Source organism: Mesoplodon bidens (genome assembly GCF_964165515.1).
Source record: "Mesoplodon bidens genome assembly, chromosome: 5".
Taxonomy (NCBI): domain Eukaryota; kingdom Metazoa; phylum Chordata; class Mammalia; order Artiodactyla; family Ziphiidae; genus Mesoplodon; species Mesoplodon bidens.
This window is the reverse complement of record NC_138161.1, coordinates 6,795,864-6,813,485: the sequence shown is the minus strand read 5'-3', so window position 1 is coordinate 6,813,485 and position 17,622 is coordinate 6,795,864. Positions and strand designations below refer to the sequence as shown.

Sequence of the window (17,622 nt, the reverse complement as noted above, 5' to 3'; positions counted from 1 at the left end):
TCGAGATGTGTGTACACGTGTGTGTGTGTGTGTGTGTGTGTGTGTGTGTGTAAATACCACTCTACTGTTCATCAAAAGCATTTTTATACTTTTATTCTTACAACCACCCAACAAGGTAAGCAGAGAGAATCCTCCTCACCAGGCAGGTGAAAACATGAGACTCGAGGGAAATAACAATGACTGCACATTTACATTAATTCATTAAACTTTGATTTCTAGTGTTTTTTTTTTTTTTTTGGTTGTGCCAGTTCTTAGTTGCAGCACGCACGTGGGAGCTAGGTGCCTGACCAGGGATCGAACCCAGGCTCCCTGCATTGGGAGCACGGAGTCCTAACCACTGCGCCACCAGGGAAGTCCCTGATTTCTAGTTTTACCTGCAGTTTACAGATGAGGAAACTGGGCATCTGCCCTGCTTGAAGGCATCTGCCTGAGGTCACCAGCCTGTAAGGGCTGCCCTGAGATCTGAACATAGGCTCATTCCAGGATGGATCTTCCTTACTTTCCACACTAACCCTCAGGGCAGGAAAAGACTCCAGCTCCAGCTGGGGCCAGAACCCAGTGTTACCTCAGGGCTCTACAAACGCAGTGCTGAATGGATACATACACTCTTGCAAGAAGTAAAATATTTCAGTTTCTATCACCCAGGCACATTCACGTGTGCTGCGCATAAGCCTCACAGCACTTGACTATGAGAGAAACCGAGCTTACTTGGGGGGCCAACAGGGTCTCCCCTGCCCACCTCCAACCAGTAGCAACAAATACACCGAATCTAGAAGACAGAAATGGGTAAGCTGTCTAAATCTAACATCAATGACTCAATAACGAAATAGGAGGAAAGGAACAAGACATAAGGAGCACTTCTCCACTCCACCATCTTAAAATTTATCTTCACTAATGCAGGTTACAGTTCAGTTTGTGGGTCTGTGAAGCAGTGTGGCTCCTTGGAGCTCACGATCTAGTCACATTCTAGTGTAATACTCTACCGCAGTAGAGCTGGGGACATCGACACAATAACCTTGCAAAAGAGCCCAGAAAGTCTGCGTAAAGCGGCTACTGTGAGATATTACTGAAAGTGAGGAAACACAAATTTTTTGGTTTCACTTTGAGTAAATATATAACTTTGATTTTTATTCAGAAAACAAACAAACAAAAAAAAACAACTGAAGAACTCATAAAATAGAACCTTTCCAAGTAACAAGAATCACCAACAGATCATCAACTTTCAGGTTTCATACAGAATTTTTGCACCGAAGTATGTATTTTTCCATATTATAAAACCTGTCACTATCTGTAGCTTTTTAACAATTTAACTCTATTACCTTAAAATATTCAAATAAAACAACACTCCCACCTAGTGGATAAAGAAAAACGTCTGGCTTATTTCAGGTGTGAACAGTACCACCATAAAAAAGGGACAAAAACTACAATGAATTTAAAATAAGTTTATTCTGTTAACATCCTCAAAATACCCCCCTGAAAAAAAAGTAACCTACAAAGCAGTGCACGCCGCTGCCCTTATAGGAATGGATGGGTGATATACTCTACAAAACAATCTTTGGAATCATGTGTAAATGTTACTCTGAATCTCATTTGTTGTCATCAACTTCTTCAGTATCTCTGTGCTCTGGGGAATATTCTGGAAGGAGAGAAAAAAGGCGTTCATATAGTGAGGCTGAGCATTCAGTCAGGTGCAAGGCACACTCTCGAGGCAGAAGCAGAGAAGGGCACCCAACGTGACAGGCCCCGCCCCTCACCTCCTCGCTCGGCAGTCGGGACATCGAGCGTGTTCCCCCCCCCCAGCCCCCGCCCGAAGCTCTACCGGGACCCCAGGCCTCCCGGGAGCCTACAGCCCTCAGACGGACAGGACACTCTGCTTGGCCCACCTGCGCTCATGCCCGTCTGCACCCCGATGCCACGCTCCCCACCGCGCTCCTCAAACGCACCCTGAACTTGCCAACTTCGTGCTCATGCCGCCTCCCCCTGCACATTCCTCCCCTTAGGACTCACCCACCCTTCCAGTCCGGCTGGAGGGCCACCCTCCCCGTGGGGTCTCTCCTCGGGTCAGCCTCGCCCCCATCCCCCCGCCCTGGCCGGCACCTGGCACAGCGGCCGCCTGCGCCACCTCCAGGCTGTGGACCACCCAGCACCGTGGGGTCCACGCGGCAGGCGTGCAAGAGAATTCCATTTTGTTGACCAAATACCACTTTGAGAAGGACAGAAGAGATGACCTAAGCCAGGATGACTGTATCTGGTCATTAAGAACACAGCACCCTTCGAAGAGCCACTTCAAAAAAGCTAATTAAATTTCCTCTCCAAAGAATATTTTTAGACCCTGGAAGTTGACTTAAACGCCACACGGCAGATGCTTTCCAAGTCTGAGAATGAGTGCAGATGCCCCTGGAGCGCCTGTGCCCTGAGCACCGACCGCAGCACGAGCAGAACCCGCCGGCCCTCCTGCTGAAGCCGCCAGCTCCTCTCTATGCTCACCACGGGGCCAATGCCGCACGGCACTTCTGCTACGAAAGACGAAACAACTGGTAGACAGTCTGGGCCTCTCTGTGACACAGGACTCTCTAAGTCACTTAGGTCTTGGCCCTCATGACAGTGTGCAGGGTGACGAGCAGACCTGGTGTCTTAAAACAGGGGATCGTGACAACTATGCACGTCGACCTGACAGAAAGTACGGTGACAGAACTCAGGGGAAGCGTGAGACAGGAGGGGATAAAGCCAGATCGTGTACGACACTAGAAAACGGTAACACACCGGTTCACAAATCCTTCGGTGATTTGAAGGGCAGAGTGGAGTCCACGCTTCCCATACTGCTTAGAACGTCCCCCAGTGGACATGTGACAACAGGCCAAGAACAAACAGTGCAAAAAGGTTTCACAAGGCAATGAGGAGGCTCAGGTCACACATATGCATCCCAGGCTTGGAAACTGATACCTCTCTTAATGAAGGAAGAAATTTCGGTGAAAAAGAAAAGGTGCAAGAAGAGACAAATCAACAAGCCTATATGTGTGTGTGTGTGTGTGTGTGTGCACGCACGCGCACATATATGTATACGTATATGTACATACACACACGTATGCTCACACGTATGTACAACTTGGAAGACAAGAGCTTACGTACAACCCACAGAATCTGTTATTTGCACAGTACCGCCATAAATTTACAGACATTTTACATGTATTCAAATATTTTGTATTTTGCAATAAAATCTTTCTAAATTTTTTATTCATTTCTCATGCTTCACTATGTCCTTTTTAATGTCCCTCTTTTATTTTTCGTTATTTTATCTTTTATGGCAAACTGCCTTTCAGACAATTAGTTATGTGATGAAAATTTCTGCAGTGAACATGCTTGCAGCCACGATGTCTGTGGCAAAGATGCTCCAATGAAAGTGCCCAGAAGAGACACAATGGCCATGGCCCCTGCTCTCAACAAAGTGGGAAGAGCCAGTCGGTTAACTACAGGTGCAAGCAACACTATTAGTTACTATATCCTCGGAAGGAGATGCTAAATACAAAATGACTCAATTTGTCTGAAAGATTATCCATGACTCTAGCTCATCTGAAAGATATACTTGAATTATACTAAGCTACAGTTTCACTCTTACTAATTCAACAAATGGCTGAGGGCCTTCTACACATCATATTCAGGATGATCTGGGGACACCAAAAGGGAAAACGTTCCCACGGAGTTGACAATCTAACCAATTTATGAGAGCTATGAAACAAGATGACGCCAACAGAACTTACAAGAAAAGCTGCCCTAACACTAATGGCCATTCTAGAATAAAACAAGGCTTCCAACCTGCAACAATGTTGTTATAATCTCTTCCCTTTAAGGAAGAAGTTCTTAAACCAGGAGCCCACGGACTTTCAGCTAATCTGTTAGGGAGCGGACTGGAGTTCCTAAACTACCTGAAATTACTGGCAAAACTTTTCTATACATGTTCCCATATGTATTTTTCTGGGAAAGGAGCCCACAGATATATCCAGACTGAGAACAGGGAACAGATTTATCTCATCTAGTCCCATGCAAAATTAAGTGAATAAACATGACGATAATTTGATCCATACTGTGCTCAAAAATGCCTTCTCAAAAATTACACCTTCCAAATTAATTAGTTACAGAAACTTCTTGAACAGTGAAAACATCTTTCCACGCAAACATCTGGGATTTAAAGCACTGATCTATCCTGACAAAACATGAACAAAATATTCTCCAAGTTACAGAAGTATATCTAGAAGAATATGTGACAATCAAATTCAAACTGCCAGACCAGCAGTTTTCTCTTTATGTGGAGAAAAAAGGATCTCTGCGTGCTGCTTAGGTTTCACACCGATACCATACATTTATGTTTGTTACTAAGTTCATTATAGTAACTCAGCTATTAAGTCAATGAGATAAAACCTTACCTTAACCAAACTTTTCAAGCTTCTGGAAGAAAGTACAGGCTTAAAAGCTTCAACTGTGATTAGGTCTAATTTCATCACATCAGTATAACATAAGTACAGAATTGCAGAGATTTTCCATACTTGACAATAACTCAGAACTATGAATATACAAGAAAAAAATCACTTAAGTTTTCTGTTATATGCTTTTGAAATTAAATACCTCTAACTCATAAAGGCTGCTTTTAAAAAGAGTCATCTCTGTTGCCTCTTTTAATCAAAGCATTTACTGACATTGTGAACCAATTATAATGCACATTTTCTTTCAAAGCCAATTTATTTTCCTAAGTTATCTCTTGCTTTTACAAGTATGTTTATATTGCATTTTCTGAACATACTACTGAGACACATCTGGGTTAGCTAAGACACAAGATTAAAATTTTGCTGACTACACTAAAGTAAATTAAATGTAAATAATAAATATACAACGCATAATGTAAAATATTTAGCCATTTATTCTAGTAAACTTAACATTTAAAGTGAAAAACCTTTTATTTATTAACAAATAACACTGAATTATATATTATAACATATTAGTCACTAAAAAGTGACAATCATAATTTGATATGATGTTAGGGTATAATTGGTAACAGGAATAAAAAATAAACTATTGAAGCAACTACCAAAATTCAGTATCTGAAGCTTCTGACAATTAAAACATACTTTACCAACTTCTCATACACCAACAATTTACATCTAACACTGGCTTCCATGATGAGTTATCAAAGACCAAAAAGAAACGGTAACTCCTGAACGGTAACTTAACTGAAGCTAACAGTTAAGAACCCTGAGCTGCCCTCATACAACTGTGTGTCTGCAAAGTTTCAACACACAAACCAAACAGAATATACCAGCAACTAGAGCAATCAGTGAGGACACACAGCAATACAATGGTATCGATCATCATTAACAAACTACCCCAAAAAGACCCCTACTAGTCCAACTAATAACTACGAATAAAGCAATAACAAGATAAAATGTGAACATTAGGCACTGTAATACCACCTGCTGCGGGAAGGTCATGTACGATATTTGGTTGCTCTAGCAGTGAACAGCAAGGAGGCTCTCTGAAATTCTGTGTTTTTAGGGCTTTCAGGAAAGGAGTATGAAGACTGCTGGTAGACTCTGAAGTTTTATAGTCAGTAACATGTCGACATGTGAGAATAGTTACTTGCATATTCTTCCTTGGACAAGAGCCAAAAACCTAGCACAAAATTGATTTCAAATTAAAATATATACATATAATTTTGTGACAGAATAGAAACATCCCTCTAGTTGTTTATCTACTCCATTCATATATATATATACACACACACACACATACATACACACACACACACACACACACACACACACACACACCTTGCAGGGGTGGAACTGTCCATGGAAAAACAAAACCCATGCTTTGCTGTGCCGTCACCTGGGTCTGATCTTGATTCTGTCACTTTCTAGTTGGCTAACCTTCTCCAAGTTACCTTCCTCACCTGTGAACTAAGGACTACTTACCTGAGGGAGATGTGACCTGGATTGAATGAAGTCAGGAACAAAGGAAGCAGAGCAACTAACAGCCAGGGATGCCACGGCAGGTAAGGCAGTCACTCAACTATGAGCACCTGTTCGTGTATGCCCGCTCCCGCCCACCACAGATGCCTGCAAAGTATTCTTTTTGGTTTGTTCCAGTGTGTTCTGTCTCTAAGATCACTACCTGCAATCAGTGTTGAGAACAGTGTTACACTGAATAGAAGTGAATGGGAGTGATACCCATTCTTTACTGGATAAAGTGATGTGATCAAGATCTCTTCTAACACAGGTATCTCTAAGAACGCTCCAGTTAGACTAGTGTTGTATCAGCAACAGGAAGTGATCCTTTCACTAATATAATAGGTTCAAGAACACTGTATTAAGGATGTTTCTAAGAACATCACTTGCAAGCTGCACTCGTAACAGTGTTTTATCAGTGCAAATGATTCTTAAATTCGCTTTTAAATTTATTTCAATTGTAGACTAAGTTTCAATTGCTCAAGACCTCAATGTCCACCTAAGTTGGTATTTCATGGATTTCCAGGGACCCTTCCAGCTTTTAAAATCTTTGGTGATGTAAGGAAAAAAAAAAAAAGGCAGCTATCTTTTAAGGAAAAAAGAGCAGATTTTAGGTCATTGCACCTTGTTTGAAAATATTTTATGAAGAGAACAAAATGGCTATTTCAAAGAGCAAGGGAACTGAAGATTTTATATTATGTGCCATAAGTGATTTATAAGGCTACTTTAATTATAGTGTAGCTTTATAAATAAACACAAAACTTAACACCACATACATTTGTCAGCAGATACATCCCATTTAAGGGCTATAACATTACTCACAAGGCCTGATTTATCATCCTCTCTAAAATACTTATCATCTGAAGCCACAATACTTGACAACTGTTGGACTGTGTGTGATTATCAGGATTATGCGGCTGACATGACCCAAACAGCAGGGGGACCCAAAGAGTATCCCCGGGGGAAAAAATACTGATTAAAAAATTCTGTTTTGGAAATGCATAATTCTACATTTTTTCAAGTCTGAGAGAGAAAAGCTGTTCCACAGTAAAAAATAATAAAACGCCCTACATAAATCAACAATACAAATTAATATGGCAGTTTCCTACCCTTCTGAGATCTGTTGAAAGCTATGGACCCTCTCTCTAGAAAATACACATAGGTACACGGCATAAAATCACATATACAACCATAAGATCCACAGATCTTATTAGAAAATTCCACATTTAATACAATGCATTGAATAACTTAATAAATGTTTCTAAGTATGCCAATCTGGTTTAAAGCAGATGTACACCAAATTTTTTATTTCTAATGAACTTAATTGTAATACCTACATAAAAACATGCCTAAGATTTAAGTTGCAATGTTGAAAAGACATATCTAAAAGGGCTATTTCATTTAAAAATAACCTCCAACTACCAACTGGACTTCCCTGGTGGCACAATGGTTAAGAATCCGCCTGCCAGTGCAGGAGGCACGGGTTCGAGCCCTGGTCCAGGAAGATCCCACCTGCCGCGGAGCAACTAAGCCCGTGCGCCACAACTACTGAGCCTGTGCTCTAGAGCCCATGAGCCACAACTACTGAAACCCACGTGCCACAACTACTGAGCCTGTGCTCTAGAGCCCACGAGCCGTAACTACTGAAGCCCGTGCGCCTAGAGCCCATGCTCCGCAACAGGAGGAGCCACCGCAGTGAGAAGCCCGTGCACTGCAACGAGGAGTAGCCCCCACTCGCCGCAACTAGAGAAAGTGCGCGCAGCAATGAAGACCCAATGCGGCCAAAAATAAGTAGATAAATAATTAAAAAATAATAATAACCTGCAACTACCAAAATTCTCTAAAATTTCTGAGTTAAGTTCTTCACTGAAAAATTTGTTTTAGTGGACACATACCATGTGGTCAATTTTCCCACAAAATGAAGCCTCAACTGATCCATTCTAATGCTACGAAAAATGGATGAAACCCCGGTGTGAGTGTCAGCTGAGAGCCAACCCCAGGAACCCAGTTTCCCACCTCCCGTCCCTGCGCTTCCGGGCAGCATCGTCAGCACAGCCCGTTTTCACCCGTGGCTGCAACCCTGCTCTGTTTCATGGGGGTAACTTGTTCCAACTATGGCTTATGTTTCTATGACCAATGATCGTTAGCACACTGCTGATCACATTTGCCAAATTAGTTCTTTTATTCTTTATATTCTATAGCAAACTCCTACGATATTTCTAAGGGAAAAAGCAAATACTTACCCCGCCTCAACATGTGACTACAAGGGTTTAAGTGTAAAGAAACTGAACCTTGATAAAGTAACAACCCCAGAATCCCTCTTACCTTTTCCAGCCACTGATACTGCTGATCTTCAGCAACGTAGCAACTACACTGACAGAGCACAACCTGAAAGTCAAATCCCGAGTTTTCTGTCAGGTCAAATAAATGTAACAGCCCCCCCACACTGTCATCATATGCATATCACGTGAATCCCAACATAACCTCTGGATAACACCTGTTTTGCTTAATCTGCTACTGCCTTATTTTTCTTTAAAATTTAAAATTTAAGAATCAAGTCACTACTGGCAATTAGTATCAGAGAAAAGTGCACATTGACAGAGCAATTGTGAGGGCTGGCACAGGAGATTCTACAGATACTTTCAGTAAGTACGATCGGAGGCCTCTTTATAAAACAGAGACGACGCCAGGCCTGCCGTCCTTCCGGGGCTGGGTGGTGCCACACACTGTGAAGATCAAATTCAAAAAGCGTTACAAAAACATTAAGTGCTATCAGGACAGCAGCCCAGCAGCATCTCAGCCCAGCGGCACCCCAGAACACTGCTGATGCCTGGAAGGCGATATTATTCTAGAAACCATGTCCAGACCGTGTGCTTGAAGTGAAAACATGCAATGCACAATGCTGTAAAAGGATGACATTCCTGATTATTAATGCTTGTGGAATGATAGCATCCATAAAAGTCAACTTTGTCTTCTATTGAAATATCGCCAGAAACACTAACACTTAATGATACAAGTGGGAAAAAATGAAACACAAGGACTTCCCTGGTGATCCGGCGGTTAAGCCTCTGCACTTCCACTTCGGGGGCACGGGTTCGATCCCTGGTTGGGCGGAACTAAGATCTCACATGCAGTGTGGTGTGGCCAAAAAAAAAAAAAAAAAGAAGAAGAAGAAGCACAAGAGGGAAAAGGGGGGCCCAGGGATAGGGGGAAGAGAAAGACACAAAGATTCTGGATAGTCCAGAGACATCCAACCAATCAATGGTATAACTAAATGCAGTAACAGAAATTTCTACTGCTTGACCTCCATGATGTATTCTAGAGTGAAAACTTTCCACTAAGGATCAGATAAAGAACATGCTTTGGGACTTCCTTGGCAGTCCAGTGGTTAAGACTTGGCCTTCCAATGTAGAGAGCACAGGTTCGATCCCTGGTCAGGGAGCTAAGATCCCACATGCCTCGGGACCAAAAATCCGAAACATAAACCAGAAGCAATATTGTAACAAATTCAACAAAGACTTTAAAAATGGTTCACATCAAAAAATCTTAAAAAAAAAAAAAGCTTAGTTTCCTTCTTACTCATTTCCTATAAATACTGGATGTTTACAAAAATCCTTATGTAAACTTTAATAACTTTGGATAACATATTACAAAAACAAACTGTAAGTATTACAGAATCAAATTTTATAGTTTTCAAGGCTAACATTATAGTATTATGGAATTACTGACTTCTTGCACTGTCTGAATCCCTGCCCCTGGCCTCTGTTCAAGCACTCAGCAGCTGTGGAACGGCACTCTGTCAGACAAGCAGGTGGCGAGACAGACATCACCTGCCCGGCCACCTCACCTGCCTGACCTGTCTCCCAAACCGCCCAGGACACTGCTTTCTCTCAATGAACCCAAGGATAGGATTAGGACAAACGGTTCCAATGAAATCACTAGGCATCAGCTACAGAGTTATCTTTCATAACTTAAAAAATCAGGATGAATTAGGAATTCCCTGGAGGTCCAGTGGTTAAGACTCTGCACTTCCACTGCAGGGTGCACGGGTTTGATCCCTGGTCGGGGAACTAAGATTCCGAAAGCCAAGGGGAGCGGCCAAAAGAAAAAAAAAAAAAACATCAGGATGAATCAGGTGAGGATGAAAGCTTAAGGTCAACAGAATTGTATTTAGAATGCACGAAGCATCCATTTGCTCAATGGTAACTGAGTCCCTAGGCTGTGCTCAGCATTGGCTGAATACCGGGTGGGTATACAGCAACAAAGCAGAACGCCCTGCTTCCACAGCGAGTACGCGTTTTTCCATGTTTACCTTTGCCAGCTTAAATCATTCTTTGAATGAGGGCAAAGTTTAAATATCTAATGTTTCTGGTTTGTTTCTAAAAAAGTTATTTCAGAATTTCCTCAGAAGTTTACCAACACACCACATTAACATTTATATAAACAAAAAAGTGACAACGTTGTTGACCAAGTATGCTTCAAGAATATTTCCTCTAAATCTCATTTTTCAATAAAAAAAAGGTTTTTTAATTTAAAAAATTCTTTAATTTGTTTTTAATTTTAAAAAATAAAAATAAAATAAAATAACAAGAACCAGACAAAAAAAGTGGTTACTACCACTGCCTACAGGCAGAATTCCTCAGCCCAAAAGGAGACATAAAGGAACATGGAATTCAAAGGAACACTACATAAATGATGCCTAAGGAACCCCACTTAAACATACAAGTCAGGCCCCACATACCGAGGGATTCGATTTTAGGTGATAAAACACACAAAAAGCCTCTGTGGGGGACAGGTGTGTAGTGTCCACTGTCTTACACCATTCATTCCAGAGTTTAGCACAACCAACTTCTTCCCAGACTCCTGAATTCATGATGAATGATGACAAAAATGCTGTGAAAAACAATTCGCATAAGTTAGTGTCTGGTTCCGCAAGTTGCATTTTCTATTCAATAAAAAAGATACTCAAGTTACCTGAGAATCTTAGGGCTGAAAGAGCCATTGAGACCATCAACCTTACGCACACCACCATCTTGCAGAAAAACACACTGAGGCCTCAAGAAGTTAAAGGCCACACCCTGAGTACAGGTGGTACTGGAGCCAGGAATCGAGAAGACAGGTTTGCTGACGGACTTTACCAGACTCACACTGTAACACCCTTGTGGAAAATTTCAGGCCAGGAGAACTTCTTGTAAATGAGTCAGCAGTTATTTACCATGTACTGCTCTACAAGCACTAGGGGTACCTTACAGTGCAAGGAATCTTCACTGGGGTTCCCCAAGGCTCTCCTCCAAGCCTGTGAACCCCCTAAAACGATACAGGTTTGTGTACTTGTGTGTGTGTGCGTTGTTCTAGCTGCACTCTGCACCGTTCTGGCTTTAACCTATCAAATGAATTCATATATATGAAGATCTTAGAAACCAAGTACTGAAAAATGTAGCAATTATTATTGTCATTTTTAGAGTGCTCCATATGTTTTTAAAGGAGTTGGTTAACTCAAAAACATACAAGGACCACTGTGACAAGGGGGGCCGTGTTGCACATGCCACCGCTGCCCTCCCAGTCTGGCCACGACAGGCCCAGAAGCCTAAGAAAACCTGTATACTAGAAACTGTGTTTCCTTGACTTCGTAAGTTCCCAAAGCCAAGAATATTTCCTCTAAATCTCATTTTTCAAGCTTATCAAAAAGACAGTGCCACATGAGCAGGGATAGAATTCACTCAGATACAAAGTTCCTCTGCTACGACTTTTTCTAAAAAAGTAACAGACATCTGAAATCTTCTATGGTGGAAATAAATACGTAACTTCAGCTTTTGCTCTTTCAACAAAACGTGTAGTCTAATGCACTTGCACTTACCTACTGCATTATGTCCTATAGCAATTATAAACTTGGAGCAAGGATATTTTTCTAGCAGAGAAACTTCCAAAGTTGTTTTTGTTTGTCTTCGAAGGAGCCGCACCTCCCTAACACAAGAAACGAAAGACGAAACGAAAGCAATTTAAATGTAATCAGTACTATACTAAGACAAAAAGGCTACTGTAAGTATGATTTTGTATTAAGTAAAATGCAAACTTTAATTCTATAAAGAACCTAAGTATAATCCTAAGGAAACAATGGATTCAGGCGACGATAACTAACAGGTAAAACCCTTTGCTGCAAAATTCCTGGAGAACTGCACAAGAGGGACCAAGCTGTCCAGCTTGACCCACTGATCGATCCATCTTAGCATCCCTAAAAGTGGGACAACTGGGCACAGTGTGCAGTAAGAAACTGCAGATACCACCTCCGAGGCATCCGTGCCAGCAAAATACTGACCAAGCCTCTTAGAAGGAGCTTCCCTTTACAGGAAATGCAGGTGATGGACACACATCTGCATAAATGACACCAAGAGGAAGCAATCGGGCAAATCCAGAGCATGGGACATCCTGCAGGACAATCAGTGTCTCAGGCAGGGTGAAAAAGGAGGGGGACTGCTCCAAACGAAAGGAAGCTCAAAAGAGGAAACATCTACATGTAAGGTGCGAGCCTGGCCAGGATTCTGATTTCCAGAAGCCCACTGTAAACTGCCACGTCTGAGACAACTTCATACATCTGCCCACGGACTGGCTATTACACAGTGTCCAAAAGGTATTATTAATTGTCAAGGGGGATGACAGCACCCGTAAGACAACGCCTATGTCGTTGAGACGCATTCGGAAAACTGTAGCGGTGAAAGGCCACGGTGACTGGGACCCACCTACGGGGTGCAGGGAGATAAGATAAATGTGGCAAAATCTTCATAACTGTTGAACTTACGTGACTGGATGGGCTTAAAGTGTCATTTTACTATTTTCTCCAGTGTCTGTGTGTTTGGAAATAATCCAGTTTTTAAAAAGACATATCCATCTGCTACTGACACGTAATGCTAACTGAGGTGTGCGGCGGAGAAGAAAGTTCTAAAAGACCTGTCTTACGTCCGTAAACCAAAGACAGGACAAACCTGGGGCGGGAAGACAGCCCTGCAGCGCTGGAAAACCTAACAAGCCCGCAGGAAACGACCTGCATCAAAGCTAAAGGATGCCTTTAAAGACACGAGGATCCGACGGCTCCACGGAGCCTGCAGCAGGCCCCGCGAGCCGCCTCCACCCGGCACCCCCGGAGCTGCCTGGACCCCCTGTGCCCCCCGAGGACCGGGGCCGAGCGCGGCGCCGCCGCGACCCCTGGGCCTGCGCGTCTGCTCCTGCGCGCCCAAGACCTCACCTCTTCCGCGCCAGTTGCTGCCGGACCTCCCCGTCTTCGGGCGTCTCCCTCCTCCCCTCCTCTTCCTCCTCCTCCTCCTCGTCCTCCGTCCCAGCTCGGCACGGCGCCCTCACCACCTCCCCGAAGAACGTAGCCGCCATAACCACCCTCACACCCTCCCGGCCGAACTGCGGCTCCACAGCACGACGCAAGCGCCCCGCGCAGGCGTCTCTCAGCACCGCCACACACCGACCCCAACCCCAGGCACCACCCCCGCGCATGCGCCCCGGTCCTTGCGGCGGCGCAAGCCCGGAGCGTTTTTTCTTCCGCCGCCTGAGCTCGGAGGGGCCACCGAGAGATCGGATGACTGCGGGCTAGAGAGGCGAGAAACGAGAGGCGAGCCGGGGGGAGGGGCCTCCTCCTGTCCGGCCGGTAACGGGCAGAGGAGGGGCTTGCCCGACCCAGCCCCAGTTTGCAGCGCTCCGGGAAGAAGGTAGTCAGGTTACCTTTCCTTCGTTAAATCCGTTTCCGTTTTCTTCTCCGTCAGGAGTGACTGGGTGAGCTTTGGTTTATTAAGCACCCGGCCTCAAACCGCGACCGCCCCAGGTAGGTGCCAGGCCGGCGCGTCCTAGGGACAGTGGACAGAGGGCGGATGGAAGGGCAGGAAGGAATACAGTGCTTCGCGGTGTTGTAAAAATGAGCCTTTACTCTGGCAATAGGAAGTCACATTTCAAAAGCTGATGCTTGTCAAGCTGATCTAAAAGACTTAATGAGAATGCAAAAATAGTTGCTTCTTTTTTAAAACGGCCATTTCTAATACAAAGTTTGTTTTCGTTTTAAATAGCCTTTCATTAATAAGCAAAGTATGTAATTTCTGAATTGGTTCTCTTCTTTCAAATTTAATCGAGACAAAGTTAACGGAGCACTAATCCAAGCAGGAGAGGAAAGGGACACTACACTATAGTTTAAATGAAAATACCCAGTATTGCAACGGAAAAAAAAAAAAAAGTCCATTCACCTAGATTTAGTTGTGCTGAAACTAGAGGGCATTGCTTACATTCTGGAACCCTATCAATAAATAGTAACAAAGTTAAGTGCTAATTTGGGGTCGGGGGAGCCTCTTGAGATTAAAAGAAAAAAATCTCAGAAATCTGTTGCTAGAAACATCTTGTTTAAAGAAGTGGAACAAGCCTTTCCATAAAATCAGTATTTAGCAATTTTATACATTACTGCAAAATAATATATTGAGTTTTGAAGAAATTTGAACATTTAAGTATAAACAATAAGACCAAATTGCTATCCAGTTAGAGCTTAGGAAACTTTGGGTATAGCTAGCAAGCTAGAATATGCAAGATTACCAGTGTAATATTTTAAAACTGCATGAACACTCCTGGGTTACTTGGTTTTATAGAATGACTGAATTGCAGAATAAAAGTTTGGGCATCACTTAGTCCTTTTGTTCAATAAAATAGCTTCAGTTTTACCAGTAAGATCCTAAATTTGATTTCAATTACATTATGAAAAAATCACTTGTGGAAAGCTGATTAAAATTATAAATAGGGTAATGATAGTACATTTAGCCGTGATTAAAATTCTGCATACATTTCAGAGAGAGAGAGTTTTACAAGAATGTTAAATTTTAAACAAATGCTTACTTCATGCAGTTACAATAAATTTAGGCCAAACACTTTAAAAAAGGCACGTATATGTTCAAATTAAATACTCAACCAGAAAAGGGATTCCACTGTGAAAGAAGGCTGATGATACAATCTCAAGTACTGACAGAAATTAACCCCACCACAGTTAAGTTATAATTTCAAAATGAAATTTTCATGACACTGAAACTGTCAAAAAACTTTGCATGTAATAGTCTTAAACTGAGATTTTAACATTTTCATTTTATGGCATTTGTTGAGGACATAGCATACCCAATAAGAAGTTTCTATGAAATTAAGTGTAAATATGGGACTGAAAATGGGTTTAAACATTTCATTAAAGATCAAAAATCAAACTTCATGCACCTAAAAATATTAGCAGTTTATTAGGAATTCTTCCCTTTCTCACCTGTACTAGTAACAAGTTACTGGTATCAGCATTTCAGATGAAAATATACTATAAACAGAGCAAAGAACACAGACTCTGTAGGTTAGAAATACTCTGGCTTATGCTAAGAAAAAGAAAATGACAACAAAAAGCCTTTTTTTAAGCAGACATGCAACCACAAATTTCTCAAGTAATCAAGACACTCGGTTGATCTGTATAACCAAAAAATATGCACTACATTAGTCTAATGAAAAAGGAATAGAAACTCTTAAGTTTCTATATTTTACTCTCTCAGATTTACACATGCAAATCTTATATTAATATTCACAGATATTTTTAAATGGGAAAACAGCTTGCTTCTAACAATTCAGTTTTCCAATAGCATGTTACCGTGTTAAAAAATTTGACAGTGCGTTCATTTAATCTGGTGATCTTAATTTCAACTATTAACAAATTAAACCTCATTGCAAATAAGTTCTTTATAGTTTCAAGACCAGATTTTCCAATCCTAGTGAAGGACTGAAATAGCCCAGACATGCTGCCATTGTGATGAGACTGTAATAAATGTGTAGTAAGTTCATCAAGTTCTTTTAAGGTGCTGTAGAGAAACATAAGAGGATGTGACTGTATCATCTAAAAATATGACTGTTTTGATATTTATACTTTTTATTTTCTATGTCATTAAAACTAAGATCTGCCTCATAGTGAGGCACATTTTGGCCATCTCTGTAAATGCTGCTACATGAAAGTAAAAATGAGAAAAAGTTGTGATAGTCACATTCATAGCTTTCATAGAAAAATACATATTCCCTGAATTAGTCGTATCAAGTGGTCACCATTCAGTATGAATTCCAATATTATAAACAAAAGAAGATTAATGGATTTTCTCTATTTCCAACGCTCTACTTCCGAACTCATTTATCAACATCCCCATCATTGAGTCCCCAGGTCCTTCTAGTTTAAGTTGTTTATAACTTTGGGGGTTGTGAATTATGGGGACTGGATCTTGTTAAAGTATTTGCTTCAATCAAAAGTCAGATAGGCTCAATGGCACTTCCTTTTGAAATGTGCCTTTTTTTCTCTTATTTCATTAATGACACTATAGTCGTGGTGGTCTGAAATTTTATACTGTAATGCAGAACCCTGAAAATTAGCATCAGGTTGAGATTTTGAAATCTCAACCCTGTACAATTCCCATTATTTTCTTCCTCTAAAGAATCAAGAGATTTCTTCAAGGCCCTTCCTCTCTGGAAAGGAATAATCTCATGACAGGCCATTTGTCTTTTCTTTCCGCCTCTCCAGCTACAGGCTCCACAATCTATTTCCCCCTCAGAATTCTCTGTAACGTGTATCTGTACAAGGGCTGACTAGGAGGAAGCCGTCCTCCCACTTTGACCCACTGGATTATGGCTTTTAGAAATTCCTCAGAAGGTGCCAACAAGGGATTAACGTTAGAGCTAGGAGCAGAATGCAACTGCCAGTTTACTTGTGGCCCTTGGTTTTCAATTCCACTCTACATTTTCATAGTCACTACTGTGCTTTTTTCTTTCCAGGATCTGAACCTCCTTAAAAAAGGCATTTTTCTATTAATATCTTCTAGCTCCTTTTCACTTTCAGAATTTATGGTTGTGTCATCCTCTTTATAAACATTCAGTAATTTTTCTTAGCCGCCGCAGCAGCAGCATTTCGACGGGGCAGTCTTCTGCTACTCTCCCTAATCCTCCCCTTTTCTGGTCCTGAAATCGTTTCCTTTAGATTACTCATTTATTTTTTATTTTATTTGCAGCAGCTGTGGCACATCTGCGGGGAACTTTCCCAGGCACCATTTTTGCTTTCAGAGTTTCACTAGGCATTTGGCACTGCATCCTTCTGATTATGCAGACATGTTCTCATTTTTGTATTGGGTTCTCTGTGTCTAGGAACAGATTCTGAAAAATGAGTGAAAGTTCACATAAATGGAAAAATCTTGTAACACAAGATTTTACTACTACTTACATTCCGAAACAATACATTCCGAAACAATAAATGTTAAAACTACTCACATTGCTAAATTAAAAAACGTAACAGTGATACGTTTTCGACATTGATATAACCTTCCATTTCCTTATCTACAAAAGGAAGTCTTGGGTAGAAGCTACGATCCCTTGCACCTGGCATACTTTGCAATCTGGAAGGGTAACTGTCACTCAAAGCAGTAGAGACTTGTAAGAATGGAGTTAAGTACGTTCAGTCACTAACCTAAAAGCCCTTCTTAAAAATCTGAATTTTTCCAGTAGAACTTTGTAGGTTTTAAATTTTTGGTATCATTTCTAATACTCTATGTTGAATTACTTTAAAATACGCAATACGATTTCTGAAATAATT

General features: G+C 41.6%; 1 protein-coding gene across 1 annotated transcript; it reads right to left on the bottom strand.

Annotated features, from left to right (window-relative positions):
* Window positions 1-1,427: 1,427 nt before the first annotated feature.
* PSMG1 (proteasome assembly chaperone 1) lies at window positions 1,428-13,454 on the bottom strand. The gene is made up of 7 exons (XM_081234225.1): window positions 13,237-13,454; window positions 11,854-11,960; window positions 10,738-10,889; window positions 8,322-8,384; window positions 5,463-5,661; window positions 4,422-4,558; window positions 1,428-1,636 (listed from the first exon to the last, which is right to left on the bottom strand). The coding sequence occupies exons 1-7, from the start codon at window positions 13,374-13,376 to the stop codon at window positions 1,562-1,564; spliced, it is 873 nt and encodes a 290-aa protein (XP_081090351.1). The 5' UTR covers window positions 13,377-13,454; the 3' UTR covers window positions 1,428-1,561.
* Window positions 13,455-17,622: the final 4,168 nt, after the last annotated feature.

Coding starts and splice junctions, on each gene's coding strand:
- PSMG1 (XM_081234225.1), bottom strand. CDS start 13,376: ATGGCGGCTACGTTCTTCGGGGAGGTGGTGAGGGCGCCGTGCCGAGCT. Junction 8,385..10,737: donor ACCTAAAATCGAATCCCTCG/GTATGTGGGGCC, acceptor TTTGACTTTCAG/GTTGTGCTCTGTCAGTGTAG. Junction 5,662..8,321: donor AGTATCAGTGGCTGGAAAAG/GTAAGAGGGATT, acceptor ATTTTGTGCTAG/GTTTTTGGCTCTTGTCCAAG.